Here is a 13,635-nt window from a genome sequence, read left to right as displayed (position 1 = left end):
ATTATACACCTTTACTCAGAATTTGTGTTTTTGGAGTAAAACAAAAGAAGTTAAAATATAATTTCCTTAATGAATTCCATTTTATACTTACAGTATTATTCGTGGGTTGTTGTTGTTGTTGTTGTTGTTGTCGATCCAACTCTGTTTGACAATTAAACTTAACAAGATGCAGCTAAAGATTTTTTTCCAAAAGATGTATTATTCCTTTTTGTTTATAAAGATATTTTTGGATATTTACCATGTACCTTCAGTTTGACAACACCGTGCATCAACAGCACACTCATAAAGAAAACAAGAAGAAGAACATTTAAAAAATATATGTACTCTATATTTTTAGTATACATGCTGACAGTTTTGAATATGCATTAATGTCACTTTTCCAGTGTGAACATTGTTCCTACTAAAAACCTGCTTAGATGTATGTGCAGTTAAGATCTGGGACACAGCTGCAGTAAGTGTTGCATAATTTTTAATTAATAAAAATTGGTTAAAGTCCATTCAATTCTTCTATGAAATCTGAAAAAAATAAATAAATAAAAAATACGATGCAGTCTAAACAGCTTATGTTTTCTGCAAGTTAGACTTTTTCACTGGGTTCAGTGTTTGACTGTATATGAATTTATGCTTGTGTTGTTTGTGTTGAGAAAAAAATGGTGAAAGTAACAAAGAAAAAAGACAGCTGCGGGGCAATTCTTTTATTAACTAGTTTTATTCCTGAAGAAATGTGTTGCACAGTATACACTGTACAGTAGCTGTATTATTCTCATTATATTCCATCTTGGATAAAAACAAATCATACTGCCTAAAGCTCGATTTTCCTTGCTTGCTGCTTTATCATCTTACTTTAGTTTTCTATCTTTCTTTTTCACCATTGCTCCGACTCCCCCTCTTCTGCTCATTTTCTTTTTCTCTCTTAACCCCGTTGCATTTAAATGCATTTGGGTCAACGGTTCCACCTCCAAACTGTGAAAGTGTGTCTCTTAGTGCTCCACTGTCTCTCACTTCCGTTTCAGCATGTAATCGCTCTATTTAATCTGGCTCACCTATATAAATACTTTATTTTTTTATTTTTTACATAAGGTACATTCATATAGGGCAGAAGCAGGGCCCTGTTCAGAAACTCCGGCCAATTGCTTTCTACAGTGAGTTGCTTAGATGGGTATGTTCTCGTGATGAGTCACAAGGAAACGGGGTCAGTGCCATTGTCATATCGATGTTCCCATAAGCATCGCAGTCTGACCCTGCTTACGTTCTGTAGTGTTTCTTCCAGTCTCTCTCTACCCCCCCCCCCCCCCCCCCCCCAGCAGAGTGACAAAGTGTTACTGATTCAATGACAAGGTCACGGACCCTGGTCTTGGCATCAACAAGCTCTTTGTCTGCCCCTGTGGCCACTGACCATTTTCGTGACCACAATGTAGTAACTAACCAAGACGAGAAGCTTGTTCCAGTGTCTTTTCTGAGGTTTGATCTGATCCACGGGCACAAAAAGAGACACGAAATCTCCACAGTGGAAAGTGGAGAAGCACCAAGTAGAGAGCCTTTTTTTGTTATTATAAAGGTTCTCGTAGACCTGCACCTGAAGTGGTATTTCTCTTTCTAATACTAAACAGAACAGTGCGAAGCGATGCGATCAAAGATAATACACGCAGTGTGGAGATGCCTTCTCATAGCTCCGCCGCCAAGTGAAAGAAACAGTATACTTCATCAGCACTTTACCTTGACAATGCTTTGCTTTGATGTCTTTCTCCCTGACTTAGGAATTCATTTAGCAGAACTGCTGTTTGAGAGAAATATGTCACAGTAAAAAAAAAAAGAACACGAGGAGGAAATGGAAGGGGGGGGGGGGGGCAGCGGGGAGAAAGAGAGATGGAGAAACTGCACAGGGGAATAATTCGGCTAATGGAGTGACTGTTTGGATATTCAGCAGAAGTAGGAACAGAGATTATGATCTTGCAATTAGCGTAACAAGGTTTTATTGATTGGCTGCCGCTGTAGCGTCTTTGCTGCCAAGACGCGGCATGTGGTTTTAACATGCACAGTGTGTGTGTAGCCTAGCCAGTCACACTAGTCCTGCTGCCTCTCCAAAAGAACCCAGCTCTGTGTTACCGTCGAGCTGTGGCCATTTCCTGAGCATCAAAGCTGAAATATTATGGATTGCCGAGTTGAAAGGGTCTGTTTGAATGCCTGATGATAAAGTGGTCTGCATTTGCATTTTTCCACTCACTTTTAAGTTAATGCACTGCCCTCCTTCCTCTTTGAGTGAAATACAGGTATGAAAAGGCAGCTTCTGGTAACGTGTGATTTGAAAGTTTGTCTGCCTGTTTTACATGTCGGAAGTTCAAATTATGTTTAAACTCTAAATTTGATGCTGTTTTTCGTCTCAGTTATTTTATTGTAAGTCATTGCTGGCAGGGATTGTACCGGCCCCTTGGGTGTTGTAATTGTAATTAGGGAGCTGTTTGAGTGCCAACAGCAGATCTGTGAGACTCGGAGAAACAGAGACAGATTGGAGACCGATGGAAAGAGTTTTTTTATATGGCAGCAAACAGATGTGATTATGATTAGTTTAGAAAACACACTGACATAAGGAACTCACAATGAGGCATTCATGTTATTTTTTCTTCTTATTAAATGTTTCCAATGTGAGATTTACTGGTGTAAGAACACTTGTTAACAGATATGATGTCTGTCGTGTAGTTTTAGTCCATGAACTTGTTGAAACTCCAGTCTGATGAATATGATCAAGTCCTCCTCCACAGCTCCCCCGTGTCTCGCATCTATCCCCCATATGTTTCTGATGAACCATTGTAGAACATGATCCCATAGTCTTTTATGTCCAACCTTTGACAAATCTATCACCTCGTCCCTCTATGCTCTGAATTAAAGGCCCATTCCACCTTTCCAGTTTAGATGAGTAATTCTCTTGTTTGGCAGCAGCCCAAAGCCCAGCCAGCCCGTCTGGAACCTCGGCAGAGCGTGATTGGTCAGGTTCAGTCGTGTGTGACTGACAGGAAGCCTGCTGATTGGGGGAGACGGTATCTTTGGATCGCTGCACTGATTAAAGCCTTACGGCGGCGTTTTATAAACTCCCGCCGTTTGGGGTCCCCGCACCAGCGCCCTGGCCCTGCTGGTCTGAATTACAGCTTGGCCGCATTAGTCTGATTTACAGCTTCCTCCCGCTGTTTAGATTGGAACGGGGGACCAGAATGGCAGGCTCCTCCTCCCCTACACTTCCAACTGCCCCCGTTCAATTGATTCTCCCACTTTGTGCCTCACCCTATACTCATCTCCCCAATCTTCCCAATCCCTCTCTCTCTTTTGTACCATCTCACCTGTACTGAAAAAACTGAAACATTGACTTTAATTAAATGTAGTATGTCAACAGCATCCACACAACATTATGAGGTTAGTTAAAAGCAATACTATTAGGTATAACATAACACATTTAATTAAAGTCAATGTTTCAGTTTTTCAGTGTGATTTACCTCATTCATACATCACATGGCTTTGCAACATTTCTTTGGCTTTTCTCACCTTTCCTCTCTCTCCCCTACTCGTCTCTCCCATTGTCTTTTCTTATTTATTTTCTGCCTTGCTTCCACCTACAACCAATCTCCCCACTCTTTCCTTCATCCTCCTTTTTCCAAATTCTCTGAAAACATCCCTTTACCTTTTTTTTCGCCCAGTACCTCTCCAACCTGCCTCCTCTCTCCCTCTTTTTCTCTCTCTCTCTCACTCCCTCACTACGTCTTTTGTGAAAATGAAAACAAAGAGCAGCCTGCCAAAATATTTCTATAGCTGTTCGCTGACGAAGCAGGGAGCAGACAATGCAGAAAGATGTGCAGGCATATTTGTCGCGGCAGCAGAAAGATGGAAAGCTCTCTCCCGATGGCCTTTTTACAGTCATTTGGAAACTCTCCTCACTCACTCATTGCCCCGTTTAAAAGCACTCTGGTTGAGGTTCTCATCTGACATGGCACAACGTAAAAAAGCACAGCTGTATATTTGTGTAAGGCCCTTGCTCTGCCAAGCTGTCCATCCCCCTGTTGCCCCAGGTGATCAGATGAAACTAATGGCACCCTTAATGTGTTTGTGTAGGCCTTTCACTCTATTGGACTGAACGATGACAGACCAAACACTCACTCTTGTGCTAGATCACAGGCCCGAGTATTATAAAAGACATGAAATGGCCAGTGTCAGTTTAGCCTTTTCATTTCCGCATTTTTCAATCTCTTTAAAAATAAAGCATACACAGTTTTCCTTGAACTGGTTTTCCCTTGCGGCTGCAAAAAAGAAGCGGTGGGTTATTAGAGAGGAAAATGTTTCACTGAACCAAGATTCATTAGCAAAAATACTCAGTTAATTTTTTATGCAGTATCTTCAAGGTATGAAAAAAGCCCTAAGCTGACATCGATCCATGTCGGCTTATTTCCTCTTCTGAAAGAAAGTTAAAATGAGGTAATATAATGTTTCTTATTAAACCGGTTAAGCAGCACACAGAAAGTATATTGGTAGAAAGCCTGAGGCAGACCACTTTTTTACATTACAGATATATATATATTTGTATAGTTTTTCTGGTAGTGCAACACAGAATACTAGATATACTGAGCGTACTTAGAAATAACCTGCCTCCAAACACTTTAACTACTGACAGTTTGTTATTTATACCTCATATGTATAGTATGCATATTTATATTTTGTATTTTTTAATTAATTCATTATTATATTGCTCTATTTTTACTATTCTTGTTAATGCACTAGGGGATTGCTCCAATTTCGTTGTTCCGGAAACTTGTTTTTTTAGTAGCAATGACAATAAAGATCATTCATTCATTCAGAACTGGACCAGAAACTGTCCTGATTTGTCCTGATGCAGTGACACAAGAGTGAAAGTTGAGCCAAGCTAGCTCTACGAGCTAACACCATGCTAACATTCCGATGTTTAGAAGGTGTAATATTTAAATCACCATTGTTTCTTAGTATGCTTACATTTACTAATCAGAAATATGAAGAAAACACAAAGAGCCTGATAGGAATGAATTTGTGTTTGGTTTTATTCCAGCTAAGGGATCCCTAAATTTAACATAATTCATCCCGAGGGAGAAATAAATGTCTGAACCAAAATTCAAGGCTATCTATTCAATAGTTATCATATTCCAGTCTGGACCAAAGTCTTTGAATGATGGACCAAAATTGCAATCCTTACAGGCTAGCGTGGCGGAATTCTAAAAAAATGAGCCTGATTAAGCTGTTCCTGGCTGAGTTTTACTCAGCCAGTCTTTATTCTTAGTCATGGTAATGCTGGGATGCTGGAGGATCTTTTGTGAAGGGTTAAGTGTGAGTTGCAGCGCCAAGCTCTAGTGTGAGACAGGGAGGTTCATTGACACTGGAGAGCTGTCTCCTCCACTCCCCTCCACTCCCCACCAGCCTCTTATTAACAATGGCACCAAGAGTACGTGGGTCCAGATGTTAGTCTCCTGCTCTCACCAGCTGTGCCAGCCTCCGATACACAGCCTCATTGACTCTGAACCAGGGAGGGGAGACACTTAAGAATACACACACACACACACACACACACACACACACACACACACACACACACACACACACACACACACACACACACACACACACACACACACACACACACACACACACACACACACACACAAGCGGTCTCTGACAGTAGGTTTTAGTTTTTAAGAAATATACTGCATACCTACAAATTGTTCACAAAGGATTCAAGCGCTATTACACTCAGTTCTGTGCAAGCACACACACACACACACACACACACACACACACACACACACACACACACACACACACACACACACACACACACACACACACACACACACACACACACACACACACACACACACACACATTTGTCACTCAGATTAAACGACACACAAACAGGCACACAAACGCACACGCACTCCCACTGCCCCATGCACTTTACCCCCCCCCCTTCTCCTGGTGTATGGCAGAGTTATTTGTGGGTGACAGGATCCTAACAATTCTCAGAATAATGCACGTTTGTTTGGATGACTGCGCCATCAGCGCTCCTTTTGTTATTTTCAACATTGTTAGAGTCAGTCGGTACTGATCCACCAACCCTTTATTGTGCTGTTTTTTGTCCATTTACTTGCTCTTATAACAATAATTAGTTTTGTCATTCAAACACAGTAACACCATTGTCCACATGCTAATAATGATTTTGACAGTGAGCGTTGAATAGTAGATAACTGAAGAGTCATTTAAAATTAAAAAAGCAGTTGACTAGCTTCTGTTTTATTAGCCTTTTCGACTCTCTGGGCAGCTTCTGTTTGCTCCTAACTCGGCAGTAGCAGTGGCTGTTGTCAAGCAGACAGTGGTGTGCCAATGAGCAAAGTTAAAAAGGCTTCCCTTACCAGGAGACATAGCTTCCCCAAACAGGAAGAGACAGAGGACTCTAGAAATAACACTGTATGTCTGTCGATGTAACACTGTAATCCTAGATTCACCCTGTCAGGCAATAAGTTTGATTACGGTTCTCATTTGAAATGTTGGATTCATATCTTTCCCCTCCCCCCTATTTTTCTGCTCATTCCTTTCAATTTTTTTAACTCCATATCCCTCCTCTCCCATCTCTCCCCACTCTTCACCCACAGCAGTATCAACATCCGAATCACAATTATTGGAGATGACTATTGGGAAACCTTAGCAAACGTGTGCACCCATGGTTTCTTTTCTGACCACATTGGTGGAGATCACCGTGGAGTATTTAATGATACTGTGCAGCATCTGCATATCATTACAACCGCAAGGTCCTGAACTGTTCCTGTGTACACGATGTTAACAATTAGGCGGAGATATTAATATATGATTATTTATTTATTTTTAAAAGAGTTTTGACTCCTAATTAGAATAATAATGTTATATTAATTACTATTCTATTCTTTCTGTTCTTCTCTGTTCTTTTCAGTCCAGTTCAGTTCTGTTCTGTTCTATTCTGTTACATCCTATTCTATTACATTCTGTAGTCATTGGGGAGCTATTTAAATGTTGTTTGTGTTCCAGTTGAATGTTCAGCAATAATGATGTGGTTGTTGTTGCTGACAGCACTCTATTCGCCCCCTTTTTGTTATTAGACAGTGAGGAGGAAAAAGAGCAAGTGAAAAACAAAAGAGAGGCGGCTCAGTGACACATTTTCAAATTGATAAAGAAAGTAAAAAGGAAGGGAAAAGCAACATATGAGGCGCAGCAAACAACTAGTTTCTTGGCACTCGCATTCATTGGCGGAGTAAAAGGAAAGCGCGCAAGAGATGGACAGAAAGAGAGGTACAAGGGGGGGTTGTGTTTATTATTTGATAAAGCCTCTCTTATAACCTCAGCATGTTGTGTGATAGTTCTGACTCTCCTTCAACTCCGCGGTGTGCCACTTCAAATTAGTCGCTTGTGGAGAGGGCTTGCCCCGTCTTTGCAAAATGCATTAGTACGCCACTCCGAGCCTCATACAGCCTAGGGTTAAACACAAATTATATCATTTCTGTCATCCAATCAAATCACACTGACCCTTTGACCTGCCAGATGAGTCAAATGCATAATGAAATATGACATGGCACAAAAGCTATGATTCTAATCTGCTCTGACACGCGATCAGATGAGGATGACCTCCTGACCTTGACTGACAAGTGAGACGAGCACTGGGAACCAGATACACAAGGGAGAAGAAGGGAAGGAAACATAAAAGAGAAAAGGAATATATAAGCAATTAGGAAGGCTGGTTTTAGTCAATGGGAGTTAGTTAGTAATCAACTCAGTATCTGAGGGGAATGGGGCCATCTGCGGACTGTGGACAGTTGTTTTAAATATTCTCACCCTTCCCACCATTTTTCCCCTTCCATAATGATAAACAATAAGCATTTTGTTAGAAGGCAGCATCATTTCTTCTCACTTAGCTGTGGCCAGGGCTGAAGAGATAGTAGCTGGATTTTATTTCCTAGAAAGAGCTTGACTTGCCCCTTCCTCACCCCCTCGCTGCCTCTCATTCTCTCTCTCTCTCTCTCTCTCTCTCTCTCTCTCTCTCTCTCTCTCTCTCTCTCTCTCTCTCTCTCTCTCTCTCCTTCCCACCTTCTTCTCTTCCCACCCTCCTGTCCCATTCATTCACTGAACAGAAACCAAGTTCGCATTGGTTTAGCATCCAAATCTCCACAGCCCTTTCATGGTTTCCAAACAGAAACATAGTGACGGATAAATAATGCAGTCTGGCTGTTTTAGAGAGAGATGAGATGACAGGGGGATGGGCGGGTGGTTGGAGGGTTGATTGGGGTACAGGGAATGGGGAGCTGGGTCCAGAACTGTTTGGGCTCTGTGAGGGACAGAGCAGGCTGGGGTAGGGCCAGCCGAGAGAGGAAGAGGAGAGTGGAGGTGTAGGGTGGCTGTAACTGGATCCGTGGCCCTCTCTCCCCCTCCCTCTCTTTAGGCTCTGCTAGAGAAGGCTTTGTGGTGTGTTGATACCCCCTGACATGATATTGTAGCAGAAGAACAGCTATGGCTTTAATTAAGCCTGAGTTGACTGAGAGAGATGGAGGGATAAAGAGAGAGAGAGGAGTATCAGAAACAAACAGCCCAATAAACAGAAATAGCAGATCAGGTCATGCAGTTCGGATTGAACGTCTCAAAGTAAGTGATCTTTGTGGTCTGACAACAGCTATTTGCTTCTGCTGTGTCACATTAAAACAAGAGATCTGTGTACACCAGTAAGCAGGATCATTCATAAATATACAGTATAATCTTCCTCTGTGAGAGCAATGGCAGAGCAAATGAAAATAGATGATGCTCTCAGATTTTTCCCAAAGATAAATCCAGCGTTTTCCTTGCAAACCGGACTGCGTGGAAAGGAGAGATAACAGGGCCTGACTTTGTCTCTGTGTGCAGACTACTGCACGCCGAATACGGGAAGGTGTTGGAACAAAGTGTCGGTGGTGATGGAAGTGGTTGTGTGGGGGATTTTAAGCATAAATCACCACTGTGACAAAGCTCTCCAATAGGCAGATAAGTGCACATTAGTGGTAAAGCAGATCTGTCATCGCCTGTCTCCGAGCTGTCGGTCCCGCCCTCTCTCCCTAAGACAAACGCTGACTTGAGAGGACTCCAAACTCTAAGTCTGTGTGGCAGCACGCGGCCTGCATAAGCACTTATGTTCTTACAGTGGGACTTAATTTGTAGCTTAATTATTTTAAAGAGGAAGTGTTCAGGGTCTGTGGCCCTTCATGTTTTAATTATGGCACTCCTTTTGAGGTCATAATAAACTGGCAAGTGATGCTAGGGCTGCAACTAATGATTGTTATCGTTATATATTCATGTTCTTGTCATTTTTCTTGGTTTTTGATTGTCAAATTTGTGGAATGTCAAAAAAGATATTCTGTTTGCAATGAAACACAGAACATCAGAACATTTATTTTAAAAAGGCCTAAACGTTGCATAAACAAAAATGTTCCCATATCATGTAGTGTTTTAACAGCATACTAATCTTTGATTGTATACAATAATTAGAATTGACAGTGAATACTTTTTCTGAATTAATATACACTGTTATATTAATTTGGTAATGTCCCAGATCCAGATTTCTACAGGCATTACAACAATAACCTAATGAGAAGAAAAATGTACAGATAATGAGCCATTAGCCACAGTCAATATCATCTCCAGAACGCCTTGAATACTCAGGCAGTGTTACAGAGATCTGTGCCAAATAAAAGACAAGCTGGAAAGCTCCCCAATCAATGTTATTTTCTCTCTCAGTCCCAGACCAACTGTCTGTTCATCTGTTTCTTTCAAATGAAAGGTGTGCAGCTATGTAACACTTACAGTCGAGAGATCTGTCTCTTAATTAAAATGTTACAGATTGTGTTTCGCTCACTGTGCAGTCTGAGCATACTGTGTATTGGAAATAACGCTCCCTGCAGTGTGTGGTATTGATCAGACGAGGAAAATAAAGGATGTTTCAGTGGGAAAATAGAATCTGTGTAATGCAGCTTTTGGTAGGAATTTGGCCCTGGCTATTAAAAGTAAACCCATGACGAGTACCTCATAGGGGAAAAAAAGAAAAAGCTTTTGTTTGAATAGCCAATTCCATACTAGGACACACGCTGGTCTGTACGATCCATCAAATGCATTGCCTTTGTTTGGATTTTACTTTTAAAGGAGAAAAGAGTATACATTAGCCAGAGTGTACACGTGGTTCTGTACATGGAAGCTTATTCTGAATAGAGGCATATGAATAATTTATCTTGCTGCAATCCAACTGGGAACGTCCTTGGTATTTACATTTTATCATCAAGGGCACTGGATGAGCCCTCACAGCAATCTAACACATGACACATCCTCAGTCCAGGTCCCTTTGTAAAATCACAAGAAAAACAAATGGGACCTGGAGAATGTTTCTGTGGCGTGGATATATATTTATATCCGCTGAGGAAACAAAAGGTTGATGAACATGCTAGATGATAACTAAGCGCCACGGCGATCCTACGATTACACAGTAGTCACCCTCAGTCGTAGTGCAGCACGGTGAAATACGGCGGCCATGCAGAGGCTCCGAGGGACACGCACAGGGACTCACTTTACACAATGGCTCCAATGTTTACAGCAGACAATTTAGTTTCCTTCCAACAATTATGAGGGAAATTGAATCTCAGGAAATGTTCGTTTTCTTGTCCATTAGACCAAACAATAACACCATCCCTAGAGGTTTACAAAAAACATCTGTCTTCAAAGGACAGTCCAGAAAATGAATATCAACTGGCTTGCAGGCTATTTCAGGACAAAGTAAATCAGATTGAGGCAATCTTTTTCATTTGGTGTAACATGTAGGGAGATGAAAGTGTGCTTTTAGAGCTGAGTCTGTGTCTACATTCTTGCTTTACTATAAAACATTGCTAACCCTTTTTTGTGGTGAAATTAAATATGGGTGTTTTAGTGTTATAGGTATTGTAACTTAATGAAATTCTTCTCATCTGGCTTTGGGTTTACTGCCTTACATTGGTATTCATTTAAGAGACATTTAATGCATTTTAATTGTGCTGTAAGCTATTGTTAAAAAATAGGAATGTTGTTTACTATGTACTTAAAGGCACAATCTCAGATCCAAATGGGAAAACAAGGCTTGCCCAGGCTCCAAATACAACAACAGAATGATTTCAAGCCCATTATTTCTAAATGAACACCAACATTAGACAACAACAAATTCCACAGTCAATATTTTTCTGACTCTGAAAGGTTTTTACAATTAAACTGAAATATTTTTATTCCAAGCAGCTGGAAATGCTCATTTATCCTTTGCACTGTAATCTTTTCAGTTGTAAATCTTAACAAAGCTGTAATTTATATGGTGACAACATTACAGAATGAGCATTTCACTCACCTTTATAGTAAAAAAGGGTTAAGAGAAGCAAGAAAAAATAGGGCTTTGTATCCTCTCTCCTTTCTTCCATCTCCCCCATGCCCCTTATTTTCTAAAAGTATCTGTTTGAGAGATAAATGACCACTCTGCTGCCGAGGATGACAGCCTACACAAAGATGATATTGAATTTATTTCAGAAATGTTGCAGAACTGACTGTTTGATGTATACTGCTAGACATGAATCATAAAAATTCTATTAAAAAACCCTTGAATGGCTGACACCAGAATATTATTTGTGATGATTAATTTGACTCAGTCATTACAATGGGAGTCAAGTTGGATCGTCTCAGACAAAATTGCTTTTCATTCCCCGTTGAATTTCCCTGCTATTTTTCTTTTCTTCTTGCTCTGAGCAGAACTCTGATCTGATTGGGCTTACTGTGTTAGCGCGACTGCACAAATACAGAGGCTGTTGGTCTTTTTTTATTACTGATCGCTGAGCATCCAGCTTTTGTACCAAAATGAGAAGTTCAACATTTGAAACAAAATTACACCTGTTCCAACAAAATGACAGATCAGAATTTAAACAGTTTACAAAGCTATTTGTAGAAGGCAGAAAACTGAATGAATTGGTAAACAAGACAACATATTAATGTTTTTTTAGGGTTATACTGACACCACTCATACATGTTATAAATATGACATTATACAGTAGATTTTTAAGAATCAACTCTGGACCACAGCAGTGGATGTTTTCACCAATACAGAAATCAGTAATTCCAAACATAAATATATTTAGCATTTATCTTGGAACTACAATGTCTCAATGAACAAGCAAAGGGTAGTTAGAACAGCTGTCAGTAAGGGTTACTCTACCAAAAATGTCATATCCTTGAGTAAGAAATTGAGAACCACAGGGCCTCAGTATTCAATTCAACCTTTTCTTCCCACTATCTTACACTCTACTCTGTAAGCGACACAACACGTCCTGATATCTGAAATAATGGATGAGGGAGACGCAAACACAACAACACGGAGCTGTCATATTTTCTGTACTGACACCACAATGTGTACCATTTCAACTTAAGCACAGATTTAACAGTTATAAAGGTTTTCTGTTTGTTGTTAGTTGAACATTCGCTTTAGCAATAACTGGCAATGTGGCACAAATCTGAACTATGCTACTGTTACTACGGTTACCTGTAGTTCAATCTAAGCAATAGTTAACATAAAGGTTCATAAAAATCCATGTGGGGGAGGCAAAGAACATTTCTTTTCCTACATTTGTGCAATAAAGGTTCGCTTAACTGTTACCAAGTAGCTATGGCCGTGTATTGTTGCTATGGATACTGCAACTTTGCACTAATCAAGAACAATTTAAAGCACAGAAAATTCCCGTTGTTAAATAAACAACAATATTTTTGTATTTTGAATGACTCCAAGCACTGTGATACATATGAACCTCCGCTGCTATTGCTCTGAAGAAAAACTCTCCATAGCTGTCACATTCCTAAAAAACTGCCAAATATATATATATATATATATATATATATGTATTTGTATTGATTGTTTCTTAATGAAATGCACCCTAAGAGCTTTAGTTGCCTTTTGTCCTTAGGTCTCACATACACTCAGGTATCTTTGACTACTTATCAGAGAACTTGATTTATTTTGAAATGCAATACTCATGTTGTGTGATGATGACGATGCAAAATGGGATAGTTGTATACACGTATAAGCCTTGGATTTGCTCCTCTTACCTATGTATGCAGGAAATTGACTTTTCAAAGTCATGGCATCTGTCACAACTATTCCTCCATATCTTTTTCAACTTCAAACTTCATGACTACATCTGCAACCCATATGAATGAGTTATTCATTTGCGTTGGATTTGTTTGCAGATATCCATTACTTCCTTTTTCTAATTTTTTTCTCTTTGTGTCCTCAGAGCTATACAGGACAGAGTGGAGGTGGCGGGGGAGGAGGTGGTGGTTCGGGCAGTGGAAATGGCGCTGGGGATGAAGACTACGAGATCCCCCCCATCACTCCACCAAACCACCCAGAACCTTCTCTTCTTCACCTGATGGAGCACGACTCTACAGGCTACCTCTGCCACTCGCTGCAACACAATGGGCTCATCAACCCGTACTCCTACCCAGAGCTGCCCACACTCATGATGTCCAACATGCTGGCACAGGACAGTCACCTCGTCTCCAGCCAAATGCCCTCGGTGAGTAGAACAT

The 13,635-nt window shown here is 40.6% G+C and overlaps 1 protein-coding gene across 5 annotated transcripts in view; it reads left to right on the top strand.

Annotated features, from left to right (window-relative positions):
• tox2 (TOX high mobility group box family member 2) overlaps positions 1-13,635 on the top strand; it is an 87,488-nt gene that overhangs the window by 47,328 nt on the left and 26,525 nt on the right. For 4 of the 5 annotated variants that reach the window (XM_063911677.1, XM_063911678.1, XM_063911675.1 and 1 more), the window contains exon 4: positions 13,341-13,622. In XM_063911677.1, the coding sequence (XP_063767747.1) occupies positions 13,341-13,622 (282 nt within the window). Of the gene's footprint in view, positions 1-8,364; positions 8,671-13,340; positions 13,623-13,635 lie in introns of those variants that run through there. The other variant, XM_063911676.1, reaches the window with a different exon arrangement.

The sequence above is a fragment of the Eleginops maclovinus genome, chromosome 20 (assembly GCF_036324505.1).
Source record: "Eleginops maclovinus isolate JMC-PN-2008 ecotype Puerto Natales chromosome 20, JC_Emac_rtc_rv5, whole genome shotgun sequence".
Lineage (NCBI taxonomy): Eukaryota > Metazoa > Chordata > Actinopteri > Perciformes > Eleginopidae > Eleginops > Eleginops maclovinus.
The sequence above is the reverse complement of the archived record's forward strand: the minus strand, read 5'-3'. Positions and strand labels throughout refer to the sequence as shown.